Here is a 20419-nt window from a genome sequence, read left to right on the forward strand (position 1 = left end):
GCAGGCAGAATGCAACTCCTGTTTCCCAAGGGGTTGAACTGGTGCTCACAAACATGGGGAGACGCTACGCTCTGTCAAACTTGCAGCACCCTCCAGAGAGGGCTGTGACCTGCCCCTGGTCACCTCCTTTTCAACCAGCTGAAGCAAAATCTCACTTTTTTTTCTTTTTTATTTTGTATTTCATTAAAAAAACCCACAAAAAATTCTGCCGCCTTGGCTGAGAACAGCTGCTGGGTACAGCTGTTCAGTGCAACTTCAGGGACACGATAATCGCTGCCGTCAGTGTCAGAATAAAAAGTCAACCCAAGAGGTCTCTTCCATAGTAGCAAAAGGACTGACAACACAAGTGACAGAAGGGGGAAGGAAAAAAGAAAAAGGTAGAACTTTCTCTTAAAAATATAACTCTGTGATGATAAAGAGATGGCTGAATGTCAACTAGGAGGAAAGCAGTTTATACACGCTGGCTCTTGTCTGGTCAACCTGCCTCCTTCAGTTGAATTCTTGTGCAACAGGTGAGCCGCGGGGAGGGGGAATAAACTCGTTTCTGGGCCACAGCAGGGCAGGAGGAGGCATAAAGTTACACTGCTCTGCTCTAAAAGTCACAGTTAAAAGAAGTTATAAATTATTACAAAAAAAAAAAATTGGAATTCTCCTGATGAGCTTCCTTTTCCTCTGTTTCATCTTCACTCATAAATCCTTAATCACAGGGAGGTGGTACCTTTGGGGAGAGGAGTTAAAAGAGTTAGGGATGGAGAGGAGGAGAACAACCCCACAGCTGAGCAGAGCAGGGATATCTGGTCCACTTCCAGGTGGCTACACCATCACCATCTAATCCATATTATTTTTCCAAGCTGCCTGTGGTCAGCAGGGACACTGCCAGAGGCCACTTGTCTCTGCCGATGACAGAGGACAGCAACATCCAGGCTGGACGTCCAGTTCTCAGCAGCTAAAGAGTTGAGATCAAACACATCCAGAGAAGCCAGCACGCTGCTGCGTGACCTTCCTTACACCGCTCTGCTCCTTGGCCCTCTAATCTTAGGCCAGGCTGGTGCAGTGAACATTTTGCAGGGACACTGTCTTCCCGAGACTGGCCCAGAAGTACTGAGTTTGGCCAAGGTTACCGCCATTCAGAGGTATCGAGAGTCCCTACAGACCATGTACCTTCTTACAGTCCTTCAGGTTCAGATGTTTTCTTCTTCTAAAAAGTAAAGGATGAAAAATAAATCAGTATCTTCTACACCACAAACATGAAGGACCCATCAAAGCCACAAGCCACAGAGGCTTCTTGGCTGCCATCCCTACAGGGACATACCCATGACAAGGACATCCTAGAACCTCCCTCTGTCCCCCTTCCTAGCTCTTGGGATGGGACAGAGCTGCCTGCCAACCCCTCAGGAACTCCAGTTTCTGCTGAGAACAACTAGGCAGCTGAAGAAGAGCACTCACTCCTTGGGCAGGTTCTCTGCCCCTGGGTTTGACCCTTCCAGGGAAAGGGATCTCTCCTGGGGGAGCAACAGAGGAACAAGCCCTTCTTCAAACCACCCCAATCCCAACCAACCCAAGGTCTAGGTGTCTCAAGATGAGCCACAACCAACTGCGGCCTCCCCTGTGCTGCCAGCAAGGCCAGGACATGGCTGTTCCTCTCCAGCCTGGCACACTGCAGGGATGAGCATCACTACCGTGGTTCAGAACAGCTCTCCCATGGTACCTCCATCCCAGGGTCTTGCACATACCTTCTTCTTCTTCTGAACCTCAGCAGAGCCATCTGCTACAGGCTGCCCTTCCGAAGACACCTTTTTGCTCTTCTTTTCTTTTCCAGTCTTTTTTTCTGGGAGAGGGAAAGAAAAGTCAACCAAGAGGGACTCTGGTATTGCTAGACTCTGAGATGGAGCATCCCCTGTGAGCTTTTGATCTCACCCAAACCTGAGCAAGCTTTCCAGAGCGGTAACTGGGTGAGGGCAAAGCCTGCTACAAGGGCTGTTTCTACACCAGCTTTGAGCCAGGGTGGTTTGATGCCACCATCCATACACACGTCTGGGCAGAATTACACAGGATCCCCTTTTTTCCACCTCCTGCTGCCCACCCACCTCAAGGAACCAGTTCAGCACTGGAGTAGCTGGGGACGTGCCAGAAACCAGAGCAAGGAGAGCTACAAACACACATGGTTCAGCTCAGCGCAACTGCTCCAACGAGCTCCAGCTCAACCCTGTGCAACAGCCCACACAAGGGCTGCTGGACAATCTTGTCTCCTCCAAAATGAAGGGCTGCATCTCTGCAAAACAGAAACCCCAGCAGAAGTGCCCCATTCATTCCATCTTTTTTTTTAAAAAAAAAAAAACCTACAAGATTCAGCATAGAACCAGCTCCAATTTGCAAATGCAGTCTGCACTGCAGAGGAAAAAAAATGCATTAGGGCAGCAAACGGAGCATTAGAGAGGCATGCAGACAAGAGGGACAGGAAACACTTCACTGGGAGCAAGGAGCAGGAGGCTGGCACCATTCTCCTTTCTCCAGGGGTCTGAAAGCAGGGGTAATAGCCTTGAGTCATGTCTCTTGAATGAGCTGCTCACCATATAACTGCACACACACTAATCAGGCAGGGTCAGGAAAGGGCAGTGTCACCCCATGGGGAACAGCCGTGGTGACTGGGCAGATGACAGCGCAGATTTCACGGCTGACGTCTTTTGAAGAGGCTGGCAGCAAGCAGCCACGTCCAGGAAGCTCTAACGCAAAGCCCTGCATGTGTGAACGCTGGGCTTCTGCTGCCATGCCCACAGCACGTCAGGGACCTTCTGCCTGCTGTCCCCCGCCACATGTCACCTTACCTCTTCGCTAGCACGTGTTGGATTTGTCAGAGAGCAGCCAGCTGGGCTGGCAGAACTGTTCTCATGCATTACAACTAGCGAAAACTAAAGCCCAGTCATGTAAGGAGGGCAAAGGAGTCCTCAGGAGGCTCAGTGCAGACTCACCTCAACCCTCTGCCAGCCCTCAGCTAGGCAGCTGCTTCCAGCCAGGACAAGGCCCAGGACAGCAGAAAGCCCTGGCAGGACAGGTATACAGGGACACCAGATATACAGGGACACCAGCTTGCTTTGCAAGTGGGAAGGATCTGCACAAGAATTAATGCAGTTCCTCCTGTGCTGGACGCAGGACAGAGGGGCAGAAGAGCCCAGCTTACTATCTGCAACACAACTTGATGCTGAGACTGCAGAAAAACACCAGAGTGGGGTGTTAAAAATCTCGCATTGGCTTTGGGCAGCCCACGAGGGGAGTCATCAAACAGGAAGCTATTGGGAAGGCAGGTGCTCCTTACAAGGCCCCACACCAGAGGCTGCATGTGCATCAGTTGCAAGAACCTATTGTAAGTGCTGCCCCAACTGAGGGATGCTTACTTTTAGCTGATTTTTTCTTCTCCTTGCTGTCTGGCAGCTTCTCCAGGTCACCAGCTGCTTTCTTCTTTTTCTTTTTGGGTACTTCGTCGCTAGCTTGCCCTTTCCGCTTCTTCTCCTTGGGCTGCCCAACAGCCCCAGGCTCTCCTGACAGTTTCCGCTTCCGAGATGTTTTCTGCTTCTTGTTCTCTTTGTCTTTGCTCTTAGAAGTTTTCACAGCCTTGTCTGCTGTGGTGGAATGTTTCTTCTTTTCCTTCTTTTCTTTTTTCTCCTTTTTCTTCTTCTTCACTGCCAACCCTTCCAGTGTTTGCACCGCAGGAACTTCGGCAGCAGTAGTGACCTCAGTTTCGCTCCCTGAACTCAACTCCTCTGATTGTGGGATGGGGATTGTGGCCACTGGGGTCACTTGCACCAACTTTGCCCCAACGTCATTCTCTTTCACGGCCAGGGATTTCTTGAGTGGGGTAGGTTTGAAGCTGTCATGACCTGGCTCTGTTTTTCCTGCCACCTTCTCTTTGTTGGAGGCTCCTGTGGCTTCCTGCATTGGAGGGGGGTTGTTTTCTGCAGAAACAATGACAAGAGTGAGAAGACAACTCAGGGAGCATTTGTTACATAGACCATGAATTACTGGAGGATTGAAATACGCATTTGAAGAGAAGCATCTGTTTCTCCCATAAAATTAAAACCTGTTGGTCATCCAGCTACAGCAGAGCCAGAGTAAGATGCTTCAGCCTCCGATCAAGTATGTGGTGACATAGGTGACAGCAGGTGACAAGAGCTTTGGCCACATCCATGGAGTACAGGGACTGGACTAGAGGAAACTGTAGGACCAGATGGGTGAGCACAGAGCAGTCCCTCCCCAGGACATCACCCCTGGCAAGCCAGGGACTCCCCAAGGTGGAGGAGGTACTCACACCACCACAGTTAACCAACAGCCCATCCGCCAGCACCTGACCCTTCTGGAGCCTGTGGATAGTTCTGACACCCTCAACAACCCTTTGCACAACAACCATGTGCCCAAGAGGTCAACATTGGAGCCTCCAAAGTGGGCCAGAGCTCACAGCTAGACCAGAGCTCATCTGAAGGTCTCAGGGTCAAACCAGAGCAGGAGCAGCTTCCAGGTCCAAGTTTTACTATTTGCCCACAACCAGAATAACAGGGAGATGGTAGAACAGAAACATTTTTTCTCCATAGGTCTTCCCATACGGCTCCCCTCCTCTGCCCTCCTTACATGCTACGGAGCCTGGAAAGACCAAAGGGAGTCTTCAACACCAGCACTGTAGAACAGATGTTCTTCAGTTGGCGTTTAAACCTTACGCAGAAGCCACCACTACTGCATCACACTGATGCGGTGTGCAGAGGTTTCAGTGACAGCCCTATCTGCTCCCATTAATGGCAATAATTACTGCAGTTAAAGCAGAACTTGGAGGAGGCACAGAGCCTTGCAAGCCAGCCTGGACAGAAGGGGCACTGAAGAAGGAGAGGGCCGTGTTGTGTTTAGGAGACACCAGCAGACGGCAGCAGCACTGCGCACTGCTGGGCTCTGCAGTGGAGACACACTGGGAACAGGGCCCCGTCCCAGTGTCACTCTCCCGTGCCAGCACGGCTTTGCTCCTGTGTCAAGCAGATTCCCGACCTCACAAGGGAGACCCACCTGCTTTGTGGTTTGCAGCCACCTGGTTGATGTCTGTGTCGGAGTCACTGCTGTCACTGCTGGAGTTGTCGGCTGCGGCTGCCTTCATGGCGGCCTTGGCCAGGGAGCTGGAAGCAGTCACGGCCACTTTCGCTTGACCCCCTTTATCTATAGGCTGAGGGGGAACTGTCTTTGGTGCCTGGGGTGCAGCTGGGGTCCTGGAGAGGCTTGAATAACCTGTGAGGAGGGACTGAAACAGCACAGACACACTGAGGAGTCACAGCAGGGCAGCCTCCCCCACGCCAGGCACACAGATCTGTCTCTGCTGCTATTGCCCCCATACTCCAAGTGAAGGTCCCACCTTTGGCCGCCCATAGAATGATCCTGCACCGCTCAGGTGGCCCTGCAAAGAGCAGGGCTGCCAGGAGAGGGGGCCAGCACTGACAGATGCTGGCTGAGCTTACAGCAGCAAGAGCTGATGGAGAGAGGGTCTCTCCTCTTTGCTCTTGCCCAGTAAAGCAGGCTTGGGGGAGGCTCCTGGCCATCAACGTGCACCCACGTATAGCTAATGCACTGCAGATGTGCTGCACGCCCTGCACGTTCCTTAGAAAGGAAATTTAACGGCTTGGACGCGGGTTAAGTTACAAATTAAAAAGGGGAAAAAAAAAATCCTGCTGCTATTGGCACGTGCATCAGTTCTCCTGGCTTAACCCTTGCAAGGCACCACCTCCTCCCATCCCTTCTGCTGGGGAAGCTGGAGCATTCCAGGTTCAAAAGCCTCTCTCCTGCTCACAGCACTGCACTGGGGAGACTGCACTCCTGTGCTGGCAAACCCACCCTGCACCTCACTTGCTATGGCTGAGAATTTAGACCTCTCTTCATCCTAATTAGGAGCTAGTTCAAAGACCTGAGAGGATCCCAGACTGCTCAGGTACAGTACCTGTGATGATGCCTCCTCCTCCTCCTCACTGGACTCTGAGGAGGAGCTCTGGGCCAGCTGGGTCCCTCCTGGTTTCTGCAGCGAGCCTGCTGGAGAAGCAGAGTTTGTCCCATCAAACCCATCACTGCCACCTGGGGCTGGGCTCATCTACCCAGTCACTGCCACCAAAAGGCTTCTCCCTCCACAGAAAGGGGCATGCCGTGCCACACTGGAGAGGGGAACACCTCTGCAACCACTATGTGAAGGTGACACGTGTCCCATGAGATAAAAAAAGACACTGTCCCCACCCTGGACTGGCCAACAACTCTGAGAGCATCTTCTTGAGAGAACTGACCAGGTTTGGGGGTCTGCTGGGGCGTCTCCTCTTCCTCACTGTCCGACGAACTGCTGCTGTCCGAGCTCTCCTCTGCCTGGGCGGGGGTCACAGTCTGGCTTGGCTGGGCCTGGCTTGGCTGGGCCTGGCTCTGCTGGGTGTTCTGTGCTGGCTGCAGCTCGTGCTTCTTGGTTGGGGTTCTGGGACTGCCCAACGGTGGAGCAGCCTGTGGGGTGGCAGTGGTGGCTGGAGGAGCTTTTCCTGCAGGAACCGTTGGCTTGAGGCCAGAAGTGGGGGCCTGGGGAGAGGAAGACAAAATGCATCTGGAAGGAGGAATAACTGCTCATGCCCATGAACTTTAGGAAGCAGCCCAGAACAGATGGGCTGGGAACACCTCAGCCCTTCTTCAGCCACACTGCTCTCATTCGTGTTGAGGTCAGCCCAAGAACCTCTCATGCAGGGCACAGCCCACATCTAACTCTAAAAATCACACATCAAGAGTTAACTGGGAATAGAGGTAAAGCAAAGATACCAATCACACGGCAAATCTGCCTTCAGGTCCACAAGCAAGCCACAGATTAGAGAGCAAATTAACAAGAAGCAATATTGTTGCCTCACATTTGAAACCTCTATCAAACTAAACTTAAGAGAGGTTAAAAATAGAAGAGCCAGGGGCATGGAAATCAGACACTGACATCAGGTCCAAGACACAAACACAAGCAGAGGAGAGAGTGGGAGCAAGGAAGGAGTGCTCAGCCTCCCGGTTTGTGTTATAAACCAGGCCATGTAAGCAGTACACCCCTCCAGATATGCAACAAACCGGGCCTTTGTGGGCTGCCATTTCCCTTGCACAACATCTGGCCTACAGAAAGGCAATGCTCCACCGTGCAGAGAGCCGCCATCCGACATGAGCTCTCAGTCGTCTTGCACAAAGCTCAAGTTACAGCAACTGCGTTATTTTATACAATCTTGGTACTAAAAACGTGCTTTAATCAAGGACTGCTCAGGCTGGCTGCCTGCCCAGCAGCTGGAGGGAGACAGCCTTTCCCCTGGCCACAGCATCAGGCCAACGTGGGGAAGGGTTTCCTTGGATGCACATAATCGTTCTCTCCCAGCAGGGGCACTGGCCAGACAGGGGACACGTACGTGTGGGACATGTAGTGCACTTGGCCACTGAGCCCAGGGCTCAGAGCCCCAGTGAAGCCACCACCATGCAGAAACAATGGTCACGTTCCTCAAAGCTTCTTAATGAAGTTTCTTTCTCAGGCTCAAACTGCAGCAGAAGTGCAGAGACACCCAAAGCCAGCTTCACCCTGGGACAGCTCAGGCCCCAGGGACAGGCACAGAGACACAAAGAGACTCAGGTCAGAGAGCTGGGATCAGCTCCACAACATGCAGCAGTGTCCTCAGCACAGATTTGGGGTCATCACTGTGCCACCCTGCAGGGTAGATCCCTCCAGCCTCCCAAGGCGGGGTCCAGAGAGCTCCAGCTGGACCCCAGGCCCAGGGGTTTGTGAGGAAACATGGCAGGTTGTCTTGGAGCTTCCCAGCTTGTGCAAAGACTCTGCCTGCAAGGATTTGGCTGCTTTTCCAGTCTAACTCCCTGCAGCATGGCGAAGCGGACAGAGTCCCAGAGGAGTTCTGGGCTCGTGCACCTACTCATGTTCCTGCCAAAACATTCACACCCTCCGCTGCTCCCTCACACTGCAAGCTTGCTGCGGCTGAGACGTGCACCCAGAGCCAGGGTCAGTGAGACTCAGGGATGTTGCCAAGAAAACCTGACCCAGCCAAGGGGAGGGCTCCTCTCTGCACTGTGCATCACCTCCCGAACTACCCCCTCCCAAGTCCTGAGACCTCCTGAGAGCACAGGACTAACAGAATCACATCCAGCAAGTCAGTGGCTCCTTACTTGAGAAGGGGGAACTATTTCCTCTTCTGAATCCGTCTCCTCGCTGGAATCCCCGCTGCTGTCCACAGGTGGAGGGGCTGCTGCTGCTGCTGGAGCTGGTGCCTTCTTTGTGTTTGTTGGCTGGGGCACAGCATTGGTCTTCACTGCAGGAAAAGCATAAGAGACTGTCATCATGAGCAAAAGTTGCCCTCCGTGGCTGTCCAGAGCAGGAGCTATCACAACAGGCTGGGCCATTCCATGTGCAGGGGAGAAAAGGAAATCCATAAGGATGCAGGTGAGGGATCCTGGCTGCTGCCAGGAGACTTACCGGGCTGTGGAGGCTGTGTCTGTGCCACAGGGGACTCCTCTTCACTGTCAGACGAGTCACTGCTCTCACTTTCTGGGGCCTGGCTTTTCAAGGTACTTCCCACTGCTTTTTCAGGCAGCTCAGCTTTAGCAGCCTGGCTCAGGTTGGAAACCAGCCCAGCCTGTTCTGTTAACCTCTTAACAAAAAAGACACAAGCCCAGAAACATGGTATTAGTACAGGTGTTGTTTAGGAGTTTAAGCGCAGTTTCAGCTCAAGCTGGGCTTTATGTTACCCTAACACAGCTGTTACTAACGCTCACTCCATCCTTAGCATGTCAAGATTGGAAGGGGTTTCAGTTACTGCCCGGCCTGAGCTGCTGCAGACACACGCTGCTGCATTTCACAAAGTGATTTTGACAGGAAGCCTGAGTGCATTTTATCGCACGAGCACACAGGGCTAACAGTGCTCATAAGCTCAGCAGCAATTCCTTATGGAGGCTGAGACACTGGCTGGACAGGAACCTGAGGGCAGGAGAAGCACCATAACCCCCAGAATCCCATTCCAAAGAAGCCTCTTGTTTAAGCACAACCTTCCCCCAGCGCGGGGAATCAGTGGGAGCTGGGAAACCTTGCGCCAAAACACAGACACAGTATCAGAGCAGCTACATCCTGGAGCTGCTGGAGAGCTCAGCGCAGATAAAGGGCTGACACAAGTGTTTGGCAGCACAGAGGGCAGGCAGAGACAGACAAGGACCACGATACGACTGAGCGCCTTGGAAACTGGTCTGTCAACAGGTCTAAGAATTTAGAAATCTCCAGACAGAAAAAAAAAACCACCCTACAAATCATTTGGGCTGTGCCTTTCTACGGCACCCCTCAATACTCTGATGTCCCAGGACAGGCCAGGAGCCACCATCCCAAGCAACTCGTGCATCAGCACTGGGAAGCCAGAGTTGCCACCGCACCAGATACACAACTGCCAGGAAAGACCATCTCTTCCCAGCCCCTCTCCCATCCTGGGCTGAGGGCTGTAGACACCCCCGAACGCTGCTGAAGGCCAGCAACAGCAGAGGGAGTGCTCGCCGAGAACTCTGGTAACTTCACCACCCGCAGATCTTCTCCAGGCTCGCAGTGCTCTGCGCCCACTCCGTTTACCGCACTCGTCGCTCATCTCTGGGCTGCTCTGCCAAGGAGCACATCATGCTTGCCAGGGCAGGCAGACCCCATCCAACCTGCACGTGACGCAGCCCGCTCCAGTGCCTGTCTCCAGGCCTCCTGTGAGGGGAGAGGCTTCTGCTTGGCTGCACAGCCCCTGCCAACCCCTGTCCCAAACCCGCCATGCTGCCAATGCAGCCATACCCTCTTTCAGCCCACAACAGAGGACAAGGGGGACTTCAGCAGCCAAGAGCACCAGCCGAGCAGCCTCCCAGGAGGATGGATCTTCCTGTGCTTCCTGGCACAGCCCTGCTGAAGGCTGCCACTGGGGCAGCGTTTATCATCTCCAAGCCAAACACTAAGTAGACAACAGCATCTGCATGTTTATCCCATTACAGAGCAGCTCTCCGACAAGCCAAGCACATTTTGACTCTGCTTAGAGAAACAGAAACCTCCAAAAGCGCTTGGAGAAGCAGGGGGATTGCAAACCTCACTCATCTGTTTTGTTTTGATCCCAGTGAGTCACTGTCTCCAGGAGAGAGGCCAGATTTGCGATGCTGAAGAGAGAGAACTACTTGAAACGGACACAGGAATTCACACACTCTACTTGAATGCTCTAGCTCCTCTACCTCTCATCCCGAGCACTGCTGTGCAGGGTAGGATTCTACTGCGATCAGACCACATTTGCTGACTTTCAAGACCTTCATAGCATCAGGACTGGCTCCTCTCCTACTTAGGTGCACAGCACAAGTGCTGCTTCATTTTCTGATGTAGAAAGAGACTGGGAAAGAGCTGCCATTCCTGACACAAAAGGAACGTAACAGTGTCCAGAGAGAAACCACCATAAGCTTTACACAGCCTCAGGACTTCTGACATCATCCTGGGACAGGGCCAAGGTCCCTCCATCCACCTCATTCTGGTCACTGTCAGATGGCTGACAGGCACCATGTCCGACAGCACAGCTCCAGGTGGCATCAGGTCGAGTTACACCCAGGGAGCAGCGTAACACAGGCAGACAGAGCTTCTGACAACTTCAGTCACAGGTACTGAAGCAACTCAAGAGAAGAGGAAAATAATTCAAAAGGAAATAATATTTTCTGCTCCCCCTCCAGCTCACAGCCCAGGAGCTGCCCGTGGCTCTCAGCGCGAGTGTGATGACTCAGCTCCGGCACGACCCATCTGCTGCTCGCCGGGTCCGTTTGCATCACACAGTGCAGCATGACAAGAGGGGGAAACAACGCTGAGCCACGTGTGCTGAACACGTTGTAACAGTCAGACTTCATCGCTGCCTGTGCACTACGGAAGCACCCAGAGCACCTCAGGACTGGGATCGGTATCTTGGCTGTGTCACTACACAGAAAAGGTGGGACTGTCACCTGCAATGGAGCCAGTACAGGGTTTGGGGAGGGAGAGAGACTGGGATCCTCCAGCTCTTGGGAGATCTGGCCTCTCCCCACACAGCCTGTGGTCCAAGATAAAAACTTGCTGGCACAGCTTCTATCAGTGCAGCATGCACAGGTTTTCCTTGGATCCTCCAGGAAGACACAGGTTCCCAGCAAACGGATGCACGTGCATCTCATGCCCAGTTCTGGTAAAGAGAAGCCAAAGCTTGTCCATAGAGGGCTTGAGTGCCATCCTTGGCCCAAAATGCCCAACCAAAGCAGAATAGAATTAGCAATTCCACAAGAAAAGCAGCTCACAGTATCTTTAAGGTCAATGCAGACTGTCCCCCGCCACCATCCTTCCCCCCACAAAATATGCAAACACCTTGTCAAGTTCTTTGACTAAATATTCCTGACTCTTCGGGGGTAAACATACCAATTAAGCAGTTCAATTTCGGCATGATGTTCATTTTAATTGTGCTAATCCACCCCCACAAGGAAAGATGAAGCAGCTTCCAACGCCCTGTATCTGTTTGCATCTTGCACAGAAGCCAGAGGAAGTTGTAGGATACAGTAAGTCAGTGGTTAGCATATGCCCAAGTAGCAGATGGTGAGGATGAGCTAAGAAGAGTTTGACTGTGAGGACAGGACTGTGGACACCGCTAAGCCTAATGGTTTATCTTCACTCATGGTCTCTGCCTGTAGGCTACTAACACATGAAGAAATAGCCTGTTTGGCAAAAATAGAGCTTGCTCAATGACGAGCTCTTCCTTGCTGACTGGTGGCTGTTGAGGGGTAATTGCCAGTTTGCAAGAGGGAAGACACTGAAGTGGTTAAATAGCTGTACCTGCTGCTGTCAGTTTCAAATCAACACTGGGGGGAAACAAACCTACCCCGACATGTCCTTCACCTACAACCCTGCTAGAATGGACGAGTATCAATAGTTTTACAGCGAGACCCCATGGCACAGGTATCAGAACAGCTGCTCCTGCCACCCAGAGATGAACCTTCACAAGTGATCATACAGGAAGAGAGCAGCATAGAGCCAACTGTTAGAGATGCATCCCCCTCCACCCACCTTAGCAGACCAAGGCTATAAAGACAAAAATGCAGAGCCTCTCTGGCTCCTGCCTGTCAATAGCAAAGGGATGTGTTAACAAAGAACCTCCTTGCAAGGACATGTGAGGCTCTGCCCCCAGCTTCCCTTCCTCCCCAGCAGATAATAGCTGCCATCTCCAAAATGCTGCTTTCAGGGCACTTTGCAAAGATCCTTGCAGCTGAGTCAATGCAGAAGGTCTCTGTATAATGAGCCTAAGAATGGTCTTGGGAAAGGATTTGCCTGCCTAAGAGTTCAGCCACCTGAGTCCAGTTCATGGTCCTTCTTGCAAGAGAGGTCTTAAATAAATTCTCCCAGGAGAGCCACGACCAAGCTGTTTGTGACCTCGCACACAGGCCCAATCTAGAGGGGCTTGGCACGAGTGGAGTGAACCCGCTGGTATCACACAGGTTATCCCCCACCCTTGTCTGGGATGACTGTGAGAAAGTTAGGCTATACTTGTTTTGAGGTAGGAAGAAAGATCTTCCCCCCTGAGTGACCAAGATACAATATACTACATGCTACTGGCGTTTCAAGGAGATTGGTGGCGGCATTCAAGGGTTAAACAATTCTCTTGCATATCCCATCCTTTGGCACCAAGCTGAGGGTGGGACCACCTACCTTCTGGCTGATGGGCACAGGGGGATCCTCCTCTTCACTGTCTGAAGAGTCAGAGATCTCCGCTGGCTTCGTACTTTCAGCAGGCTTGGTGGGAGCAGCAGTCTTTCCTGCTGCAGTTTTGGCCTGCTTTGGCACTGCTGGTTTGGGTGTTGGCTTCCCTTGGACCAGATTAAGTGTTTTTGCTGGAGCTGCTTTGCCGGAGCGTGATGCTGTTGGTGCAGGTTTCGCCGGGGATGGGACGGCCTGGGAGGGTTTTGGGGGTGGCTCTGCCTGGACAAGACAAGAACAGCGTGAAACAAGGAATCCCCCTGGGAAAGGCAAACACTGAAGGAAGATTAGCAACTGGCAGGACACACAAGACATCCTTTCATCTGCCTGTGTGGGGACAGTTTCCCCAAGATGAGAAAGCATGACCAGATATTCTTCACCAGCCCGCTGACACTACCAGTCCCCTCCAGTGAAGTACACTGCAGCACTTTGCACTCTCCACAGCAGGGAGACTAAGCTGCAACACAGTTCGACAAATTACACACTATTTATTGCAACTTATAGCTGAGAGGCAAATTCAGCTGTGACAATTTGCCTCTTTAGGTGGGAAAAGAATTGTTGGGGTTTCTTTGTTCTTTTTTAAATTTAAAAGTACTGATAGATTTTTTGTTTTCAAGAAAGGCACAATGGCTTCATCAAAGCTCAGAGCAAAGACACTGAGATGCCTTTAAACACCTCATGCCTCTTTTCCTCCCACCCCCAACGTGACTTTGCTGTACACTACAAGCATTTACAACATTTCCATTTTACTGTGATTCCTAGCCCTGGAGAGGTGTGCAAGGAGACAGAGTCTCAGACAGACACACTTGGGTTACTGATGGACGTTCCTCATCTTCACTGTCAGATGACTCGCTGCTCTCTGATGTGTCATCAGGCTTTGGAACCGTTGTGGGTGAGGGTTTGGCCTGGCTTGGTGTCAGTGCCGTTTGCTTCACTGTGTTCTTTTTGAGGGACACTGGAGCAGCAGGTGCACTTTTCACAGGTGTTGCATTAACCTGCACTGTTTTCACAGCTGGTTTTGCCTAGGGACAGGGGGGAAACAGGAACAGGAGAAATCAGATAACATCTTGGAAGAAACTGATTGAAAGCTGCAAGCGCATGGGATCTGTTTTGAAGAAGGCTGCCTTGCTAACTTTGACTGGGACAGACTTGTTCAGACCCAGGGGTTGCGGAGTCACTGAAGCAAGACACTTTCTCCACAGACGGCCTGGTTACATCTGTGGAGTTGCACACCAATCATCTACAGATCAAAGGACCTCCCTCAGCTTCAGGCACTAGGAGGAACTGGGATGGAACGATTGATGCTGGCAGGGATTAGTGGGGCTCTCACCCACACAGCATGTTTCTCTGGCCTTGTGTTTGGGGATCCCATACACCCAGGGAACAGAGTGTTGTCAGATTACAGCGCTGCAGCATTTCCTCTCTCCTTTGAGGGAAGGGAAGTGATTTCCTAGAGACAAGGACCATGGGTTGGATAAGCTACCTGGACGGCTGGAGTTGCAAGTTCCTCCTCCTCGGACGTTTCATCACTTGACTCTTCACTGCTGCTCTCAGCAGCCCCAGCCGCCTGCTTCAGCTCTGAAACACAGGCAAGGGGATGTCACAGCTGCTGTCTGCTCTGAGCTCCCAGAGCGTGATGCTAATGTGGCTTTTGAAGTCAGGAAAACAAAACAAGCCGCAGAGATGGCTAAGGGGATTTGCAGGGAAGAGGGCCTAGCCCTGCTGAAAGCATCAGTGCCCTGCTGGGAACCGCTTCTCCAGACAAATGCTGGCCCATGATCACCACTCTCTTGAGACAGGAGATCCCTCCTGGCCACCCTCTGACGCAGCCCCACACAGCTCCCTGCAGGGGCACCCAGCCAAGCTGGACCTCCTCTGGATAACAGCCCAGAAAACGAGGATTTTCAGAGCTTCTACGACCTGTTCCTCACCCCCTGCAACACACACACACACACACACATACTTCAAAGCAGTAGAACATTTCCTGAAAGACTTCAAAAAACCCCCAAAAAAATCACTTTGCGACTGGGAATAAAAAGAAGATGCTGCAATGCCTTTACAAAAAACTGAAAGCATCTGCAGTATTAGTCCTGCCTCTCCTTCAGATATGCTACGCTGTTATATCCAGCCCCGCGGTGCTGGGTGCTGCCAGACAGACATCTTAGCACAGAATCTGCCGCTTGAAATGGGAGCAAGCAGGCTGGATTCATCCCACAGAGCTCCGGAGCTGGCTGCTTTGCAGTATTCTCACAGCCTCCTCAAGGAACGAGCATCGCTCTGAGCTTTCCAGCAAGGGAGCAGGAAGGAACAGGCAGAAGGCACAGCTCGGATTTGATTCACAGCAAAGCTGGAGCACACGTGCATTTACCACACTCCATGGGCTCCTTACCCACTTTTGGTGCTGGGGTCTTGGCAGTCGGTGCCTCATTTTTCTCCTCACTCTCTGATGAGGAGCTGTCACTGCTGCTGCTGGAGCTTTCTGGTGCTTTGGTCGTTACTGGTACTTTGCTTTGACCTACTTTGGCCACGGCTGTTGCGGCAAGTCCCAGCTTCCCAGGACCAGGCAGTTTCTGCTCAGCCCTGGCCGGAGCTGCAGATGCAACCAGTGCATTGGGCTGCTGCTTGTTTGCGACCACAGTTCTATTTGCAGCAGAGAACGCTGCTGCTTTGCCTGCTGGGGCAGTGGGTTTTTTAGGAGAATGACGGGAATTAGCAGCTTTACCACTCGCCACAGCTGGTGTCACCTACAGGAAGCAAAAATAAATTAGAAGCCTATAAACAAATGAGGGGATAAACTGGACGCAACATACCTTAAACAGCAATCTGACAGCCAGGCAAGCCACAGAGCTCTTTAGGGAAGAAGCAGCTGGGGGACAGATATCTAAGAGGTTTATACCAGTGTAGGAGGGTCATTTAAATATAAATTCCACCCCAGCCCACAAGTCTACACATGCCAACAAGCCTGGGACAGTCCTAGCCATGGAATACCATCAGCCTTCAAAGCCAAGAGAATAATTGCCTTACCGTAACTGCAGCTTTTCCAGCTGGTGTCTCCCCTTCTGATGAGGAGTCATCATCTTCACTGCTCTCTGCATTCACTGCTGAGTTGGTGGCCAGGGAAAGGCTGGCTGCTGCACAGGAGAGAGCCACAGAGACATTGCGTGAGAGCCACAGAGACATCGTGTGAGCACATCCCTAACATTAAGATGGCCTCTGGTTTGCAGGAAGGCCCCAGCAGGCAGGGCAGGGTCCCACCTCCATACCTGCCCCAACACCACTGCCACTGTCCTCCTGAAAGGCAAGTGCTGTGCTCCTCCAACCCATTCTTCTTCCCACCACCAAGACAAGGAACCTGCCAAGATCTGCACGTTTCCAAGGGCTGGTCTCCAGCAGATGAGACTGAGCCAAAACGTATCAGACACACAACATGGGTTTTAGTTAAGACTATGCAAGCCAACACCTCCCACATCAGCTGCACCAGGGATCTGTCCCCACATCAGACAGAGGGCACTGGCTTTCCAGACAAACCAACAAGTCCTTCCTCCATCCAGGGACAAGACCTTGCTTTTGCTGGCCCAACACACTCCTGGGACCAACAGAAGGTGCTCCACGGTGGGCAGCGTTAGGCTCCCAAGGCTTCAACCAAGCATCAACACCCATCCCTTCCCAATGAATCATAACAGTTTTTTTCTAGCTTTAGCAGACATCTGTGCTCCTCAGAAACTCCACAGGAGAAGGGGTGCTAAATTAGTTGTCCTATTTTTCTAAGAGCGCAAGGGAATAGCCATCAATTTACAGGCATTTTCTCTAGCCAAGCAAGTCAGGCTGCTCCTACACAAGCCTCCAGTCATTCTCTGTCAACTCCAGGGAAATGAAAGGCTCCTACCGTTTGCAGCTTTTGCCTTCTCTTTCTCATCCTCTTCTTTGTCTGAGCTCTCAGAGCTGCTCACAGGATCAGGAACTCTGATCTTTTCTGGGACGGCTGGCTCCTCATCACTCAGCTTTCTTCTCCTGGAATTCGAGGGAGTTCTGAGGGAACAGAATTTGTGTCAAAATGGAGAAAAGATACCCCGAACAAAACAGAATAAAATTATTCATCCACTCTCAGGTCAGGCTCCAGCCTAAGGACACACTGTCATTGCTCTACAGCTCCCAAGTGGGTGGCAGAAATACTTGTCTAACCTTGCAGGAGGCATCTCCAGTCCTCCTGAGCACAACATATCCTTGCAATAGCACAGGAGCTACTGAACACAGACCTTTTATTTTTGTGTGTCTTTCTTCCTTTAGCAGAGAAGTAAAAATGTATCTGGATCTGGTCATGCTACTGCTCACCACAGAGCAAATGCACCCTGAAGAACAAATTCCATCTCCTGGAGGCAACTATAGCCAGACAGTCAATAAACACAGCCCCAGGGTGAAGGCAGTGATGCCCAAACAGGTCTTGGCATTCCAAGAGTCCATGAGAAATGAATCTAATGGCCACAAAAATCATTTGAACTTGGCCTCACAGGCCAAAAGACAGAAAAGTCAGGTTGCAGAGAGATTTAAGAACGGAAGTAGCTGGATCTACAGAAAATGTGTTGTAAGGAGGGGAGGAAGCCATCACAGATGACCACTAAACACGTAAGCTGGAGAAAGATGTTTCCAGGCTCTGAACCCTACCTGTACCAGCAGAACAGACGTGGGTAAAGTTATCATTAATTTAAAAATGAAAACATAGGTACTGCATTCACTTTATTACAGGGACAACACTGGCTGGGCACATGTCCGTGAGCGATTCACATATGCAGCACTTCTAAGTTGCTAAAGGCGCTGAGACACTCACAATTATCAGAGGTAAGAAAAACCCCGCTTTTGTGCCAGTTTAGCTTATTTTATTTGTTCACCTAATTTTTTCAAGCAGGCTAGACTGACAGCACATTTCCTCTTACAAAGTGCTGTGCACTATTGTAATAATCCCTTTAATAAAACAACAGGGTAAGGCACACAGGCAGCTATGACACCCCAACACTGTGAGAATTTGTCGTGAGTGACCAGGTGCTTGGGAAAAGAGCAGTGCCCATGGGAGCTGGCCCTACAGCAGCCCAGAGCATTTGGGAGCTGCAGGGCTCTGGGTGCTCCTGGGGTTGAGTTGGTCCTGCTGCGCCCTGCACCTTCCATCATTTTCGCAGCAGCAGCATCCTCCAACACAGCCCTGGAGGGAGGCTGCTCTCTGGTAACTGCAAATCTCAACTTTCAGGTTCACTTTGTGAGAGTTTCTGAAGGAGAGCACCACGGATGGCCTCAACTGGACAGGTAAGAGCTGCAGTGCAGTCTGAGGAAAGGCAAAAGCTTAAGAAGCCTTGTCACTTCATAGGCTTTTTCAGGGCAAAAGCCTATGAAGTGACAAGATGTGAGAATTACAGCTCACCCATTGAGAGCACTCCAGCCTGGCAGAGCAGTTTCTGGATAAACGAAACTACCTGTCAATACATGCCTCGTTGTGACTCCAGTCCAGGTGTGACGTAGAGGGACCAGGAATAAAAGGCACTACCTGTCGGGGGGGCGGACTGCAACAGAAGGGTGACACTACAGAAAAAGGAACTAAATATGATACAAATGTCCTGTCACCCCCCCAAGCTTTAAAAGCAACAGTGTCTGGATGGGTTTGCAGCAGCACCCAGGACAACTCGCACAAAGAAAGGTCACCATCAATACCCAAGAGACCAATAAATTGTTAGAGGGAAGAACCACAAGTCTGTCTCTACACCACCACGTCCTTGCCTAGATCCAGTCTTTCTCACGCTCAAGTAAGAAAATCACGGAAGCGAAAGAGCAAGAACTGGGGCAGCACAAAGTCACGAGGCGTTCTAGCAGAAGATGCCTTTGAAGCAACCATCAGCTTCTGGGACGGCCACGCTGAGGAGCATCTTCACCCCAGTGCTCCCCAACATCGGCACAGATGCCCAGCTCCACCCCGATAACTGGGGTTCTGCAGCGCTGCACCCCAGCACCAACCCATCGCATCCCACAGATGGGAAGGCTCCGCACTGCAGAGCTTCACATTGGGTACTCAGAGGAATAACAGGGTGGGAAGGCGTTGGGGGGAACATGTCAGGGCTTGAAAGGACAGGCTGGAACCAAGAGACTTCCTCTGAGTCAGGAGATACGTGGATTCCGCCACGGTTTAAGTCCCTGTAAGAGATTTGGCATTGCAGCAGCCGTCCAAGTTCTCTGTTCTTGTGTCACTATTCCTGCAAAGCACATGGCTTTAAAAAGAAAGTGAAACAGAACCAGGGAATAGATTTTTGCCTATAAAGCACAATTCTGAGCTCCACAATACTTCAGTAGCAACCCGAAAAGGAAAGAACAGCATCAGCTGCTCAAAACTACAGTAACAATTATCTCCTAGCTCAGGAGACTCTAAACCTTTAACAGTCTTTAACATCTAAAACACATTGGTCTGAAAACAGAGGCTAGGAAGAAAATCTGCTGAGCACAGTTATAATCAGAAATACTCTGACAATGGGAAATTCCAGGAAATAAAGATCACACGTGCCACGCAGCCTGGAAGCTATTTGATAGTAATTTCCTCCTCTGACTTACTTTTCCCAGTGCGTAAAGATGTCCTCAAGAGAGGTGGTGAAGGAAGGGAGCAATTTCTGTGGAAGCAGAGGGGACACAAGTCAGGCATCTGCCCCGCTACAAGATGTGACCAGCAGACTAAACCAGGGACCGCAGAGGTCCCTCCGGGAACCCCCGGGAACACTGGGACGTGTCCTCCCCGCACACACGCTCCCAGTGAACCTGTGTCCCACCCCCGGCGGGACTTCACCGGCAGCCGCACGTGTTCGGGGAGCAGCTGCACTCCCCGCCCAGGACGGGTTTCTCCGGCGGGATGCCGGCCTCGGCCCTTCTCCCCGGCCGGCTCGGGGCCGGGACAGCCCGCGGGCACCGGGGGGACCCACTCGGGGCCGGGCCGGAACGTGTGTCCAGCAGGAAGCTGTGGGTCCCGCACGGCGCCACGGGCCCCACACCCCCAGCACGGGCCTGGACGGCGAGCAGGGGGGACCAGGCCCACCGGCCCCGCCGAAGCCTGTGCTCCGGGACCACCTCCCCCTAAGGCCCCGCTGCCCTCCCAGCTCCCACCCGGGCCTCGCTGCCCGTTACCTGCCCGGTCTGCGCCTGGAGCTCCCGGGCCGCCCGGGCGTAGCCGCCGCGCAGCAGGTGCTGGTGGATGAGCGCCAGCAGCTCCCGTCCCCCCCCGCCGCCCGCCGCCATGGCGCGGCCCGCTCCCCGCCGCCCCGGCCACCGCGTGCTGCGCCGACACACGTCTCATCCGCTTCCGCCGCGCGGCTCTCTGGGAAGTGTAGTGGCGGGGCCGGCGCTGTCAGACCATGCAGGGGCCAGCGGCCCGGCCGGCCCGGGAGGAGCACAGTCCGGGTGTTATTGAAGCAGCGCCCTTACTCTGCGTTCTCAGCACAGGGCAGACACGGAGCTGTTGGAGGCCACAGAAGTTATTCGAGGATGGGACAGCTCTGCTGTGAGGACAGGCTGAGCGTGTTGGGGTGCTCAGCCTGGAGCAGAGAAGGCTTCGGGAGACCTTATTGCTGCCTTTCCGTGCTTAAAAGGGGCCAGTAAGAGAGACGGGGACAGACTTTAGCAGGG

At 52.4% G+C, this 20419-nt stretch overlaps 1 protein-coding gene across 3 annotated transcripts; it reads right to left on the reverse strand.

Annotated features, from left to right (window-relative positions):
* Positions 1-151: 151 nt before the first annotated feature.
* TCOF1 (treacle ribosome biogenesis factor 1) lies at positions 152-20051 on the reverse strand. Of its 3 annotated transcripts, XM_065848900.2 has the most exons (17): positions 19922-20051; positions 19358-19413; positions 16659-16801; positions 15797-15903; positions 15162-15516; positions 14256-14350; positions 13579-13794; positions 12725-12994; positions 8492-8666; positions 8185-8327; positions 6297-6573; positions 5963-6051; positions 5044-5272; positions 3393-3950; positions 1734-1828; positions 1162-1198; positions 152-718 (listed from the first exon to the last, which is right to left on the reverse strand). In XM_065848900.2, exons 1-16 carry the CDS (start codon positions 20030-20032, stop codon positions 1166-1168), a joined length of 2952 nt encoding a protein of 983 aa, XP_065704972.1. In that variant the 5' UTR covers positions 20033-20051; the 3' UTR covers positions 152-718; positions 1162-1165. The 3 variants fall into 3 exon arrangements, with proteins under 3 accessions (XP_065704972.1, XP_071670817.1, XP_071670816.1); XM_071814716.1 differs by having other exon boundaries at positions 152-1198; positions 5963-6048; XM_071814715.1 differs by having other exon boundaries at positions 152-1198.
* Positions 20052-20419: the final 368 nt, after the last annotated feature.

The sequence above is a fragment of the Patagioenas fasciata genome, chromosome 14, assembly GCF_037038585.1.
Source record: "Patagioenas fasciata isolate bPatFas1 chromosome 14, bPatFas1.hap1, whole genome shotgun sequence".
Taxonomy (NCBI): Eukaryota; Metazoa; Chordata; class Aves; order Columbiformes; family Columbidae; genus Patagioenas; species Patagioenas fasciata.